Raw genomic sequence first — 16,543 nt, 5'->3', positions numbered from 1 at the left:
GATCATTTTCTGACACGTCTCTCTCTCTCTCTCTCTCTCTCTCTCTCTCTCTCTCATATAGGCTACTGTAAAAGCAGTCTGTGGGACACATGCTCAAAAGACAATACATAATAATGATAATGAGGCAACACAAGAATTCAGAGTTATGGAGTATAAGGATTTTACTCGAGTAAGGAGACAAGACTTACATGACCTGTCATGTATGGAATCCCAGTCTGACTCCCAGAGTCACAGAAAGGCGACAGCTTTTATAGCTCACTCCCACACAACCAACCCCCAACATATAGCCTCAAGACATTCACCAAATGGGACAGTGACATCATAAAACAAACAGCACCGAACAGCACCAAACTGTAACTTGGAGTATTATTAAATGTTCATCTCTTAATTTCCACGACATTACGCACGCACGCACGCACGCACACACACACACACACACACACACACACACAAGATTACAGAAGATGCTCAGAGATCCTGAGCATGGGATTGGCTGTTGTTGGCCAGCCTGACAGCCGGCTCACAAAGCAGTAGGTCATGGTCTTCCAGTGTAGAACTGTGGTCTGAGGTCACAAAGTTAGGGATGTTAAACTGAGGCGAGAATACCCTTTCATTGTTTAATTTGGCCTCTGCTTCTTCTCCTTCCTCAAGCATATCCTCTCTGCCATATGAACCAATACCTTGAAGCCTCCTGTGGCCCTTTGGGGCTTGGGTCCCAGACTCACATTGCCCCCGGGCCTGTTCCTCCTCCTCACTGACGTAAAAATGTGACAATGCCAGTGGGGGGCGACAGAAGGCCTTGCCAGTTTCGTCCTGGGCACTGTTGATGTCCACCACACAGTCACCTAGACGACGATGGCGCTTCTCGGCAGGCTCCGGGTTTCTGTCAGGATGGGATATAGAAGATAATAGGAAAAGAGAATCGAGGCAGGAGAAAGACAAAACAAACATGACCCCAACTCGAGTTTCCACCAGCACAGCATCACAGGTGACAGACGAGACAGTAATAGTAATATCCATCACTACATCCTGCTGCATGTACAGTATAATCGCGGAAGCCGTCTGTTCTTTTTGTGAGTTACACTGTGTAGGGTGTAGGCTACTTGTGATCTTCTCTGTCTCGTACCTAAACACTTCCAGGGATTGGGTTGCAGGCCAAGCATATCAAGTTGACGCACGCACGTGCGCGCACACACACGCACGCACATGTGCCCACACAAATTGAGCAGTACAGTCTGAATACCAGCACCCACACAGCAAATTGAGTAGTTTTATTAGCAAAATGTTGGGGTACTTGGATTCAGGAATTAGGGAAAGGGGATACTCACAAATTCAGAAACAATGATGCTCCACTGACTCACACCCTGTGCGTGCGTGCGTGCGTGCGTGCTCGCGCCCGGGTGCATGTATACCATTGCCAGTCATAAATGAAAGGAAAGGTCCTTTCAGTGTGGTGTTTGGATGTTCTCTCCTATAGGGTAGGTACCCTCACCCAAAACGGGATGTATGCGCTGCTCCCGCGCTTGCGGTAATGGTTAGGTTAGGGCAGGGTTCCCCAATAGGCGGCCTGCGGGCCATTTGCGGCCTGCGAGGCGCCCCCTTGTGGCCCCTGGAAGAATATATATATATTTCATTTTTATGGCTAATGAAAGTTACAGGTATGGTGTGTGCGATATGGATTACCATAATGACAGTAATCCTTAATCATATTCAACGGCTTTTGGCACCAAATGGACCATAACAGGTCCATTTGGTTCCATTTGTACTCTCTCAGAGTAAAGTAACCCTAACCCTGACATTGGAGGGGAAAGGAACTGCATGGTTGGAATAACGTGTTCCTTTCACACGCTACGTCCTACCGGGGAAACACCCCCTGTCAGGGCGGCCTGCTCACTCCTCATGCATTGAAGGAAGCATGAGCTCAGTTCTGGGCTCTAGGTTGGCAGAGGGAGAGTAGCACGCCGCTCAGGATTAGGCATTGGCACCGGTAGGAGCAGTTTATTTCACTACGCCAGACCGCGCAATTGCGTAGATCCCAGAGGCAGGCCCACCTCCCTTCCGCCTTCCGCCGCATCAACGCCCGCCTACCAAAGGAGTCCCCTGCTTCAACTTAGCTGCGAGTCCCCAGATTGTTAAATCCGCCACTGGGCACTGGGTGAAGGAATGGGTTACAAAAATCGGACCTAGCACACACAACAAATAAAATAAAATAATATATACATTTTCAAATGAATTCATAGTCAAGCAGTCAACGTTCGGACACAGAGCCCCCTCCACCATAGCTGTATATATATACTTCCAGACCAGACAAAGGATCTCGGTGCTGACACGCCCTCCCAAATCAGGTGAAATAGGACAAATATCTGCGTAGCCTTTTTAGTGGAAAGAAATGCTCGTTTGTCAAAGTGCAAATAAATGAAACATGCACCTAGGTCTCTTATATTTTAGTTGATCATTATGCACTAGCAAAAAGCAGTAGCCTAATTTGTTGTTGCTGTTATTGTTAATCTCTGTCAGGGTTTGACTGTCCCATTAAAGTTATCTGAGGAAGTTGGAACTGTCAATGGTCTTGGATAATGCTCGGCAGTGAAGTCCTCCCTCCCCCCTTTCCTCCCGACATAAAGAAAGACACTATATAGGCTTAATAACTTAATGTATATTTGTTGTTGTTGGTTGGTGCATTAATTAGGGCGGGTCATACTTTATTTATTTTTGAAAATCAAAATGCTTGGGTGTCTATTTTGTGTGTTTTTTTCTGGAGAATTCAAATATGGAATTATTTTTTGGATAGGACAACCCTTACCTACATGAATTTACATTTTTCAATCACTAATTGTACCCGTTCTACCTCATTTATAAGAATTAAAATCCAAAGGAAATTCTAACATGTGGGGTGTCTAAATTATTTGTTTTTTGATGGAGAATTCAAATATCACATTATTTGTTGGATAGAACAACTCTAACCTATACATTATTTTGTACTTCTAAGTTGCATATTTTGCCCGTTTTAACCTCTTTTTAGGATTTTCAAAGACATAAAGGACAAAGTCAAATCAAATTTACATTTATTGACAATTCAAGTGCATGTATTTCACTGGATAAAAGTACAATGATCAATCATCACTTTCTGAACTTTACAAGGTTGAATAAGTCCTGCTTTGACTCAGCTTTAGTAAACAGACTTCTCAGGATCTGGGTGTCAAAGCATGGACTGAAAGGAAAAAAATCTGACAAAACTGAAGGACATTGTTGAATACATAATTGGAGTGTATTATCCCTGTTGGTTCAAAGTGAAGGTCAAGGAGTCCTGGATTGAAGGGCCTAGGCACATACTGTTTCAGCTGGACTGTCTCAAGTCCCAGAGGAAGCAGGTATTGAACATTGTGATGCCAACTGTTAGAAGATCTGCTTGGTATGCCCACAGTGAAGCCATCCTCCAAACACTACTGTGCTCGAAGGATCAGAAGGAGAGGATTGAGGGGGTGGAGAGAATCCTGGCCATCAGGGGAGAAGGAGACCCAGACACTCAGCTGGGAGACAACTCTGTAAGATCCAGAAGTATACACCTGAGATCAATCATGATGCTTCCAGCATTGGTGGATTGATTCGCTGGTCAGAAGGTGCATGTGTCAAAGCCTGCACACTGCACACTAAACACCTCAGAGATTAAGAACTTCATCGACACCCCCATGGAGGTGCCCAACTGGCCTTTCCACACTCAAAGCATTGAGAGGGTGGTCAAAATGGTGACTGAGGCTTCTGCTATTTACTTCTCTCTGTAAAAGAGAGATGGAGGAATCAGGGCTCAGGAGACCAGCAGGAGGCTGATGTCTAAAGCTGAGTCAAAGCAGGACTTATTCAACCTTATAAAGTTCAGAAAGTGATCATTGATCATTGTATTTTTATCCAGTGATATACATGCACTTGAATTGTCAATAAATGTAAATTTGACTTTGTCAATATAAATTCTTTCCTTTATGTCTTTGAAAATCCTAAAAAGAGGTTAAAACGGGCAAAATATGCAACTTAGAAGTACAAAATAATGTAGGTTAGAGTTGTTCTATCCAACACATAATGTGATATTTGAATTCTCCATCAAAAAACAAATACTTTAGACACCCCACATGTTAGAATTTCCTTTGGATTTTAAATCTTATAAATGAGGTAGAACTCCAGAAAGAAACACACAAAATAGACACCCAAGCATTTTGATTTTCAAAAATAAATAAAGTATGACCCGCCTTATTATGATATATAGCCTTTTCTCCTTTTCCTCCCGTAAGGAGATGACAACATAACAAAGACACTAAAGCCTATAAATGAATGCTCAACTGTATTTGTTGGTGAATGGTGGTGTATAGCAGTCTTTTTTTCCCTCCTTCCCTTTCCTCCCGCCGTGGAGATGCTCAACATAATTGTATTGGATCGTTTTGTTGTTGGTGCATGCAATAGTGTTTCCACATGACGATATATGTGTTCATTTGTTCTGTATCATTTGTTATTTGTTCTCTTGGTGGATAATTGGTGCCTATACGTGTAGCTAAGTATAGGCTAGTATGGTGAAGGCTTTTGTGTTGTTGTTTATTGTATATGTGAGCTTTGCTTGCTATTATGGGCGGTGAACTTGAAAAATAAAGTGCCCCCTTTGAAAAAATGAAGGCCCCCCTGCTGATTATTCCCTGGAGACGGCACTGGACAGGAGCGTTGCGATTACACTAAACTTTAGTGTAATCGAAACTAAGAAAATGTAAAAATAAGGCATTTTCCCACATTCCAGTTTTCTGACTTTTTATTTGGCTGGGTCGACTGTGTGTGGCTTGCTGGCTGCATGGGTCTGAGCATACATACATAGAGAGATAGATAAATAGATAGATAGATATTATAGCAGTGACTGACTGAGACATCGAGCGTGCGTCCGGAACTGGTTGTGGCCCCCATCAAGTGACCTTTTGACCAATGCGGCCCTCGCCCCAAGTTGAGTTCGACACCCCTGCACTAAAGGCTCATTCATAGTCTGGATTTTCGGTGGTGAGGTGACCACCAAACTACAACATGACGTCACGAGCCGCGGTGAAGAGCAAACCACCGCCACCACCCCAGCCCTTCTCTCTGTTTTTCTTCACCTCCGCTCAACTAAACGTTATTTCAGCTTCGGTGGTCACCTCACCACCGGAGTGGTGGTCACCTCGCCACCGAAAATCCAGACTATGAATGAGCCTTAAGACTTTGTGCATGGTTGACACATTATACGGTACATCCCAAATCCAGTACTTAACACACACACGCTATACAGAGATAGTATAGTATTTACCTGCTGTCCAGAGAGAGAAAGAGAGAAGAGAGCTTGATAATATACAAACCCCCTGCAGTGAAAGGTACAGGTCAGGTACATTTCATCAAGCTGACCCCCTCCACCACCTCCCCCAGATGTTAAACATTGATGAAAGGTTAAACTCACTCTTGATGTGGGGCTCCTGTTTTCGTCAGCAGCGTGAGAACAAAGAACATGAAGATGACAAACACAGCAAGTCCGACCCAAAACCCGATGACGATTGAGTCTGCAATGGCAGAGAAAAACTTTATATTGATTTCACTCCTCTTTTCTTCCAGTCCACACACATACACATACAGACAGGCTGACAGCCAAGAGGGAATGGAAGTGCATGCTATTGTGCTTTTTAAATGTAATGTATAGGCATGTGGTTAAACGGCAATTAAATGTAATGTGAAATGAAAATGTTGTTCAACATACCAAATAGGCTTATTTGTTAGATATCAAAGTGAGACCAACAGCAGAATGGCACACACACACAGTCACACACACACACACACACACACACACACACACACACACACACACACACACACGCCATTAGTAAACAAATGATGACACAAATGAGTAAAACACTAAAATAGTCAATGACAATAATCAATGTAGGCAATCTGCTTACATCTATGAGCTTTGAGACCCTCAAAAGACACCGGCTCCTCATCGTCATAATATTCATATTGCCACACGTAGTCACTGCGGCGAGAGTTGGCTCGGCTTTGGTTGTAGAATTCGGACATCTTATTTGGACGAACCTTTTAAATGAAAAATAATAAGCCTATACGAGAGGCAGACGAGATTACAAAACCCGTTTCGGACCGTCACCGACCTATAAACAAAAGTTTTCCAAGTGACACGATCTTGGAGCCACCAATCACCAATGTCGATAGTTTATCATTTATTCAGAATTCCGCTACTCCTGACAGCCGGGGCTACACCGGGCGATTCTGGGCGCGTTTGTGCGCGCAGTGCGTATGCATTTACTGCGCGCGTAGGCTACAGTGCGTTTGGATAGGACCAATATATGTCACCAGACGCACGGATACCGCGGGGCACGGATACGCGTGCTCTAAAAATAGGTTCGGTTCTATTTTTTTTACGTGTGTATATGCCCCCATGCGCGCGTATCTATATATCCTCCCGGAAGGTCCCGCACACAGATCTGGTGTAGCCGGGGCATTTCGCACGCATACTTTGTGCGCGCAGTGCGCTTACGTCAAACGCACAGTCGCTCGCAAAAGTGCAAAAATAAAAATCGCTTTACCTTTACGTTAAACCACTCGTCCATCAGGACATCGGTTTGGCAAACTGAGGCGCACACACACAGCGAGTATGTCGACTGACGAGAGCATGAGAGCAACACGGAGCAGCGCGCGCGCTCACACACACACACACACACACACACACACGCACGCACGCACGCACGCACGCACACACACACACACACACACACACACACACACACACACACACACACACACACACACACACACACACACACACACACACACACACACACACACATTTAAACTTCATGATGAGTAGGATGAGTAGCTGCTTTCTCATCATAATGGCAGTTTAGTATCTCATAATTATGACTTATAGATAGTATATCTCGAGTCATAATTAGCCTATGACTTATATCATGACTTAATTAGCATATCATAACTATGACTTACTTAGTAGACGGTACCTCTCATAATTATGACTTAAAGCATCTCATAATAATGAGCTAGTAGGCTAAGACTTAGTATATCATGTGACTTTAAATAATAATATGACATCATACAATTGAGAACCACTTTGGTGTAAAAGACGCTTCTGACTTTAATACACCTGCTTTTTGTAAGAGTGTCTGTCTGCCAATAATAGGCTACATCAATTACTGTATATATTCTCCCGCCATTGACAATGAAGGGAAAACTTACCTCATTTTGTAACTCATTACGTCATATTGTTAATGTTTATTGTTAATGACAATTAATGTTTGTGTTGGAACTGTTTGTTTTACATCACCATTACATCACCTAATCAACATGAGTTAGACTTTAATATTTTAGCGCCCCTCACTTCACACAGGTGTGATTCTTTTTTAAATGTCAGCCTCTCTTTTATAATAACAGGAACAAGTCATTAAGGAAGCATTCAGATTTCAGGTGCCATTTTCCGAATGGTAGCCTACCGGTAATTCTCTGCAGTATATATCGTGCGAGAATTGTTTGACAGGCGGATTGACAGTCTTGTGAATTGCGAGCTCATAGTTACTACACAGAAATGTACCCTGTGCTCTTTAGATACATACTGTACATCGATATAATTATATAGTGTGCACAATCTGCACATCAAAAAGCTAGTCAGCAGCAAATGTGTGATATGTCTTCTTTTATTTTCCTGAACTGTCACAACCCGGCCCGTGGGGCCATGACAAATGGAGGAGGATGCAGGTAGTGTACACTTTTAACAATATAATTTACATTAACAAAAAGGTATAATAACTTAACTTATTCTTACAAACAAAATAGTGTGGGATGTGTAAGTCAGTAATATCAGTAGTGTCAGTGTGGGGTGTTAAAGGTATATTAAGTGATTTTACTCAAAAAACCTTAGGTTTCGTTTTTGGCTGTGGGACCCAGCCTTTCGTCCAATCAGGATAGAGAGTCAAAAACGAAACCTACGGTTTTTTGACCCCCAGGGGTTAACTGGGGACAGGGAGGAACTCCTTATATGGCCAGCACACTCTATAGTAGGGAGGATTATCACAACAAAACAAAAAAATAAGTGATATTTGAATTAAGTGAAATCACTGAATATACCTTTAATGTATGGTGTGTAAATCAAGGCATAAAGTCAAACAAACAAACGGGTGCTGTGACCTTGGCCGACGCCTATACACATAGATCTGTGAGGGGAAACACATAGATAAGGGAGTACCGGTATACAAAGGGGATGTGACAGAATCAATTACTTTACAAAGGTTGCAAACGTTCAGACATATATGGTGTTTAGGCCTATACGCTGGTCCAGCTGGCTTTCATTGACTTCAATGCATTCCATCGGACATCAGGCTCCAGTTTGCCTCCCGTTACGACGAATCTGCTGGACAGAGAAAATGACAGACGTACATGACCCTTTTCCAAAAAACACTACTAAAATGTGTCCCATAAGAAAATAACTTTGTCAAACTGTTAAATTTGCTCACATTAAATGTATAGGCTACTTAAGAAAAGTATCTAGTGTATCCTATCAATAACCTAAAAATCGAATCAAAAGTAAAAGTAAGCGCTTTTCTATTTATAGTACAAAGAAACAAAATACCCAGAATTCATGTTTTCTCTCTCTCTCCACATTTTATGTTTTTTTTTTAGCTATTAATAATAATAATAATAATAATAAGTATTATAATCAGTATTATAATGACTCAAATATTAAATAATCTGCATATCAGCACCCCACCACCTCAGGACATTGTGGTACTGCAGCTAAAACTGCTTTCAAAGTCCAGAAAGAATTGACAAGGACTGGTTGTATCAGAGTAGTGATTGAGGCTCAAACCATTAGAAATAAGTTTGAGGGACATAGACAATATGATATTAAATATTAAAAGCCGTTTTAAAATGCATGTTATTTGTGCTTTAAGACACACAATAATTTGTCCCAGTACCATTTTTTCAGGTAAACAATCTCACAGTCAGTGTGTCTATAGCTTTCATTTCCAAGTAACTTGTGACTACATTCACTACTTTCGAATGATGTATAGCTTTCAAGTATTTCAGCTATTTGTTTTTTCACCAAGCTTGACAAAAAGCTACATCGTTACATTTTCAGTGGCACATCAACATAAAATGAAAAATCATCTCATTCTGGCCAAATAAAAAAATGCTCATGTGCCGAGCAAATACACAGTGTGCGGGTGTATCTTATTGCTTTCATTGATGTCCACTGGCCTACGCCAGTGGACATCAATGGAAGTATCTGGCTAAATATCTGGCTCACCAAGTAACACCATTACCTGTTACCTATCCACTTCGTGCCTTGTGGCACATAAGGCCTTCACAGAGCGCTTCCACCCTTCACAGCTGCTGCCATCCTCACTTCAGATCATGACCTCCATCTTGCCTCTTGTCTTTCTTTCTCAACAGTGCGCCTCCATGGTGCTCTTTGGTCTTCCTTTCCTTCGTTTCCCTTCTGGTGCCCATGTCAATGCTAGTATAAGTAACACCATAATAACTGATAAAATACAGGAGCGTAGACCTGCCCCATCCTACACAGCTGCAGGAGGAAAATGTCATTTTTTCTTTGAATTGTTTTGGTTTTTGTTCCATTCCTAAACCAATTTGGTTGCTTCTCTGATGATACTCTGTCTAATCAGCACAACTGATAATATTTCTAATGTCATTAATCCGTCCTCAAATCTTCTATTAACGGCTAGGTGTGCTGTCATGCTCATTTCAGCACGGCTGGAGAGCCTATTTCAACGAATTGCTTGGTCAGAAGAACTACCTGTATTAATATAAATATTTAATTCCACTTTTGTCTTTTTTCTTCTTTTTTGGGCAACTCCTCTGTACCACTAGTGGTACTAGTACCAGTGGTTGGGAACCTCTGCTCCAGTCCAATCCGGCTAATCACTTGTGGCGTCCTCAATTTTCTGTCCTCACTTTTTATCCTCAATACGTACATTGCTCAGCCATTCAAATCGCTATGGGATGCTCAGCCAATCAAATCATCGCTATGGGGTACACACAAACACACAAAGCTGGGCATAGGAGAGGCCCCCATTTTTCCTGGGGACTGCTTGCCCCCATCGGCTCTTGTATTCTTGTGTTTGTTTTACTGAGGTTAAGGTTAGGAACAAGGTTAGGTTTAGGCATAGTTTTACTGACGTTGCATTTAGGAATAAACTATAGATTTAGGCATAGTTTTATACTGAGGTTTTGTAATACTTGGTGGCACTCGTTCTGAGGTCACCAGATTTGATCCGGGGTGAGAATTATTGTATTCCAGCCTGCCTTCACTACTCTTCTGAGTCTTCTCACAAAGCCAGGGACCCATGCACAGAACACACACTTGAATACCAATTTCCTAATTCAAAATCAAAGCATGTGCACTATAAACTAAAGGGCTCATGGGTGACTGGCACATAAATCATTCTATCAAACATCAGAATGCATAAATGCATCGTAAAGGGATGTCAATCGCTACTCTCCTTTGAAAGCACTCTTAAAGAACACTTACAGCTAGGTGGCTGCAATTCGAAATGGGCCCCAGTAAAAAGTCAAAACCCTACCAGGCAACAGGCAATAATGATTCAAGTTTCTTTATTAGGAAAAAGACCCCTTGAGATGTACCAGGCTCCCAACACAGATGTGTAAACAAGACAAACAAATTACATACAACATACAACATGTCACGGTTCAAGTCAGGAGAGTTTGTATAGGACCCAAATGCAGGAGGAGGCAGAGCAGGTCATTTCAAAAGGTTTAATAACTCAAAAGAACTTTAGCTGGGGGGGTGGACGTGGAGTGAATATGTCCTGTGGAGTGAATGTGTCCTTCCGGTTGTCATTGAATGTAACAAACCCAAAAACCTGTAATATGTATTGCTGTTGTTGTACATCCCATGACCTCTTGTTTTTTGTTATTTTTTGGCTTTAGTTTTCACTCAGTTTATTTTTATTTTTACTGTTGATGTTCCTGTCCCATTGTATGTCTTGTTTGTCTTTTTTTGACTGTCGTGCATATTCGAAAATCCTAAAATAAAGAGTTAAAAAAAAAAAAAACTCAAAAGAACTATAGGATACAAACAAAAACACTGGAAGCACAAAAGGTGTCAAGACAAGACACACGCAACATACCACAATGAACTAGCAAGGAAACACTGGGATCAGGGAGGGTATAAATACACAAGGGCACAGGTGAACAACACTGTGATAGGCTGGGGAACAAACAGGACAAGGTGGAAACACTAGGCTAATCACAGCACAGGTTGACAAGGGAGGCAAACAGTAACAAGACAGACAGGAAACATTATGAACAATTCTACAAAATAAAAGCACAAGGGTAAAGCAAAACTCAAACAGGAACTAGGAAAACAGGAACACAATACTTCATATAAGTATAATATAAATCAGAGGAACACAACAGAAAAGTAAAACACAAACCATAACTGGAAAACATGAAAACCAACACGTGTCACGGATCGTGACAATACATGGACAAGACAAAACACTAAACATTGCCAACACATTTTGTCAATACTATGTCCGATACAGTGAGTGCAAAAAATAAATAATAATAATGGTAATAATAATAATAATAATAATAATAATAATAATAATGATAATGATAATAGTAATAAAAAGTTAAAATGAAATAAACATGGTGATATAATGGCATATTTATTTACCGATAACAAGAACATACAACTTCAAAGTAAGAAGACAGTGCACGCTTAAAAACTGGGAATGTTGAGATGGATCTAATGTTAATTGGTAAAGTATTCCAAGGGCTTTAAAAGAAAAGGCATGTTTACCAAATTCAATACTAACCAAAGGAGCCCAGGCCGTGGCGTAACGGTCTGGGCACCGGACTGGTAATCCAGTCGCAGTGTGCCGCGGGTTCAACTCCCAAACCCGACACGGCCTTTACTGCATGTCATCCCCCCATCTCTCTCCCGTTTCCTGTCAGCCTACTGTCTGTCCCTTAAAAAATCAATAAAAGGCGTAAGCCGCAAAAAAATATCTTAAAAAAATAAAAATAAAATACTAACCAAAGGAACAGAAAAGTAAACCTAAGTGTCTAGTATGTTGTGTTGAAGGAATAAATGTTAAATGGCGTTTGAGGTAAATAGGATAGTTTTACCTTAAACTTTAGCCCTATGCATACTTGCAATTTGATACTAGCCGATCTACAGTACAAGCTCACAGTTTGTAGATCTACTATTTTCAAAGCATTTTTATTCAATTGGAAACTTGTGAAATGGGATATTGTGCAATGTACTTTCAGTACTTAAGTATATTTTAATACGAATACTTTTGTACTTTTAGACATCTATTATACTGCAATGTTTAACATTGCAGTATTGACTTTTACTTAAGTAAAACTGTGTTGAAACATGACACTGCATATTAGGACTTTGTTTTTCTTCACCAAAAAGGCAAACATGTGCACCTGCTGTGTCTTTAAAGCAAGCCTTTGTAATGGCTAAATGTTGAGTACTCATATAATGTTTGACCTAATTACATTTCCTATGTTATGAGAAGAACACATTTGCTCTGACTAATATTTGTTCGGACTGCTCTTGTATTTTCTTTCTCTCTGTGTGAAGAACAAGCAAATGGAATGGATGTGCAGAGGAGAAGGTGCACATTAGCTGCAAATGACAGCTGTTCATTACCTCTGAAAGCCTTCTGTTACCATGGGAATTAATGGAAGTACCGTATCAGAAATGCAGGATTGCGATTAGCACTTGACGATTAGCACTTTTCATGTATGTGAGTGAGTGCATCATGGGTGTGTTCAGTACTGTATTATTGTATATAGATCATCTGTGATGTGTTCCATTATGGCTGCAACTATCGAATATCGTATCAGTAATGGAAAAGCACCGTTTTTCTATTGTTTTAAAAACTAGTTTTACAACAACTAATTAATATCCACCATAGTGTTATTTTATCCTTTTTTATGAGTAGAATGTATGATCACTGATTCACTATGCTAGTGCAGATACAACTTTTGAGCATTCTTCCACAGAATTACTAAAAGAAAGACTAAAAACTTGAAAAGATTATGCTTACACTGTGAGACACTGTGAATAGGGAAAAAAGTTAACTAATAGCTATCACAATGAAACTTCTCCAGTTGATTACTTATATTAAAACTAAGATCTTTTGTATTACAAGTTTTCTGAAATTATATGTGTAAATATGCAAATTAGGCATTATATTTACATTTCGGGACGATAAATCTGAAGATCGGATAAAGCCAGGTTCAAAATTATTGTTTTATTTTGTTGACATATTAGAGACAAAGAAAATTACAGAGGGAATTTCAGATAGCTCTAATTATCACTCTAATTCACTTGATGTATCACTCTAATTATCACACAGAAAATAGAACGTTTCTGTACCTATAGTTTGTTAAAACTGGCTTCCCCATTGATTGCTCGATCTGTCAATCTAATTAGCCCGCGGACCCCCGTTTGAAAATATATACCAGGGACCCCCATAAGAGAAATCTTTTACAGCTCTAGCAGTGATTTTCAACCCATTTCATTTCAAGGACCCCCCAGTTTGACATGCATTAGTCTACAGAGTACAGACCTCCATTTTATGGCATTTCTATCGCTGGGACCCCCAATTTATATCGTAAAATCAATGTTAATTTAACTCTCAGAGTTAAATTAAACATTAAACATACATTTGTTTTGTACACTCTCAGAGTTACAGACCCATAAGGATCCATTTGGTTCCAAACTATAATTTAGCTGGGGTCTGGGGGACCCTCTGGAACTCCCTCAAGGACCCCTGGGGGTCCCCGGACCCCACTTTGGGAACCACTGCAATAGACAGAACGTTTGTTTGGAGGCAACAGATGGAAAGTGAATGCTGATAGAAGAGTTCTCCCCCTCTTCTACAAACAGTTACCTGTAATGGATTAATGCAGGCTCAGCATGCCCACTTGCCCAGCATGGCTCTGCCACTGATTATTCAAACACGTCTACCGGGAGGGGGCAGGGAATTCAGACGTGCAAGGCTGAAACAAGTGTTTTAATATGATTAAAGGATTTTTCTTCTTTTCAACCATATCTCCATAACGGTGATTTTAGCTATGGGAAATTCAAGACAGATTTGAATCTTATTATTAATGCACAAACTGTATTGTTGGACTGCTAAAAGGCTGACATGTATACTTTACATTTCTGAGCTATACAGCAGGCGCGTAGCGTGGATCAAATGATTGACTGGGCAAACCTTAGTGCCTGATAGATATACATCAGTGCCCATCTCTGAAACATAGAGCGAGTAGATGGAAATAGTACCATCTAGAATGATCCATGCATCCATCTTCTACTATGTTTATCCGGAATCAGGTCACCGAGGTAACAGTTCCAGCAGAGAATCACACACTTCCCTTTCCTCGGCCCAGTGTTGATTTCGTCAACAAATACTACGACAACCTTTTCTCACTGACGGAAACTAAATGGAAACTAAATGAAAACTAAGCTATGAACTAAGACTAAATTTCGTCTACAAATAAAAACTAGACTAAAGTATAGGAAGGGACCAGTGGACAAGAGATCCAGTATAAGTCATTTTACACTTGGTTGCATGCTGAAAATAGCAAGCTTGTAGATCGGCTATTTTCAGCAGGTGTAAAATCAGTCATTAAGATCAGTCATCAAGGCCTGCCAAAATACATTTTAGTCGACTAAATCAACTGTAGATTTAGTCAACTAAAATATTCATGACTAAAACTAAACTAACACTAAAACATTCCAGGAGACTAAAATGTGACTAAAACTAAATGTAAACAATTCAAGAGACTATAACTGAAACAAAAATCTGTCAAAATCAACACTGCCTTCCCCATCTGTTTCTCATTAATTTCTAAGGAACACTGCTCTCAATGAGATCATTATCACCTTCACAGTAAAAGCCAGGTTACAGATCCTTCCCACTAAACTCAACCTTTCCCTCTGGTTTCCCTCCACCCATGCACCTCATTGCTTGCATCACAGTCACACCACAGGGCTTGTTACAGAAACTATGTCACAGCTTCGGAATGGTTGTTATGCCTATACATATACATGCATACCACGACAGAACAGTTGATCTCATAACAAAGGACATATCTAAACATTTTGCACGGTCTGTGAGAATGTACAAACATTCCTGTGTCAAACCTTCCATGTTTCAACTCTGTACGTGTAGGTGTGCGAAACCTTTCGCACACCTAGAAATCAGGCGTATGCACAGGTGCGTAGGCCAGTGGACTACGCAATAAGGTACACCTGCACACTGTGTATTTGCTCGGTAGCCTACATGAGTATTTTCTTATTTAATGAAGCAACGTTTTGGTCCCTCCGGAGGACTGCCTGAGGAAGGGTCCGAGGTGTGCTGGGGGTCGGGAGAGGTTTTGGGTTAGGTTTAGGTGTGCTGCTCCGGTTAGGGTTAGGGTGAGGGTTTGAGGTAGGTTGTCGATCAGATCAATGCTCCGTCGGACCAAACACATGCACTCGGAAGGTCCGGAGGGACCGAAACGTTGCTTCATTAAATAAGAAAATACTCTATACCGAGCAAATACAAAATGTGCTTTCATTTTTTTTTATTGCTTTCATCAACTCTGTACTGAAAATCCTGACATTTTTGCACATCTCTCTCTGCTAACACACCAGATGTTGTTGTGGTCAATGAAGAGAACAGATCAGATTTCATCCTTGAAGTGGCCTGCGCCTTTGATTCTAGCTAGACCAAAGTCAATAAAGACCAGCCGCTCCTCCAGACCATCATAGAGCTACCCCTTACTTCTACCCCTGAAGGGTGTGTGGGTATTTGTCCGGGATTTGCTGATTGCACTCTGTACAGCACCTTGTAAATATTTGTGTCCTTGTATTGTATCTCTTATGTGGACATAAATAAATGATTAAAATGTGTGTGTGTGTGTGTGTGTGTGTGTGTGTGTGTGTGTGTGTGTGTGTGTGTGTGTGTGTGTGTGTGTGTGTGTGTGTGTGTGTGTGTGTGTGTGTGTGTGTGTGTGTGTGTGTGTGTGTGTGTGTGTGTGTGTGCATGCGTGCGTGCTTGCGTGTGTTAAGAACCAATACGTGAGAATCCCCATTTCCTCATACAGCACAAAATGCAAAACAATCACCTGCTGCCCTCTGACTCCACCTGCTGGTTGTGTTTGAGTTTTGAGTTCTTGGTTGGTTCCCTTTTTCAAGACTATACCAGTAAGACCATATACCAGTAAGACCATATACAGGTAGACGCCTCTTCCGGCTCTGGGGCGTCTGTATCTCAAAGAAAGGCAACATGGAGGCAACGGGAGGCGATGGCGATGCGTGATTGTATTGCATTGGCCATAGCTATAGCTTTCCCGAGATTCCTTCCGAAGCATAGCGGAAGCAAAACGGAAGAACGGAAGGGGACATTCGGTAGGCCAATCAGAGGCTCGTGTCCCTTCAGGATTCCGCTTGACTTCCTCCTTTCATTGGAGA

General features: G+C 41.2%; 1 protein-coding gene across 1 annotated transcript; it reads right to left on the bottom strand.

The window, feature by feature from the left end:
- Nucleotides 1-468: 468 nt before the first annotated feature.
- Nucleotides 469-6,079, bottom strand: LOC310876956 (melanocortin-2 receptor accessory protein 2A-like; the record flags this gene model as incomplete). Its single annotated transcript, XM_083790604.1, has 3 exons — nucleotides 5,952-6,079; nucleotides 5,459-5,558; nucleotides 469-883 (listed from the first exon to the last, which is right to left on the bottom strand). The coding sequence occupies exons 1-3, from the start codon at nucleotides 6,067-6,069 to the stop codon at nucleotides 469-471; spliced, it is 633 nt and encodes a 210-aa protein (XP_083646730.1). The 5' UTR covers nucleotides 6,070-6,079.
- Nucleotides 6,080-16,543: the final 10,464 nt, after the last annotated feature.

Source organism: Protomyctophum parallelum (assembly GCF_964188405.1).
Source record: "Protomyctophum parallelum genome assembly, chromosome: 19".
NCBI lineage: Eukaryota > Metazoa > Chordata > Actinopteri > Myctophiformes > Myctophidae > Protomyctophum > Protomyctophum parallelum.
This window is presented reverse-complemented; position numbering and strand designations above follow the sequence as displayed.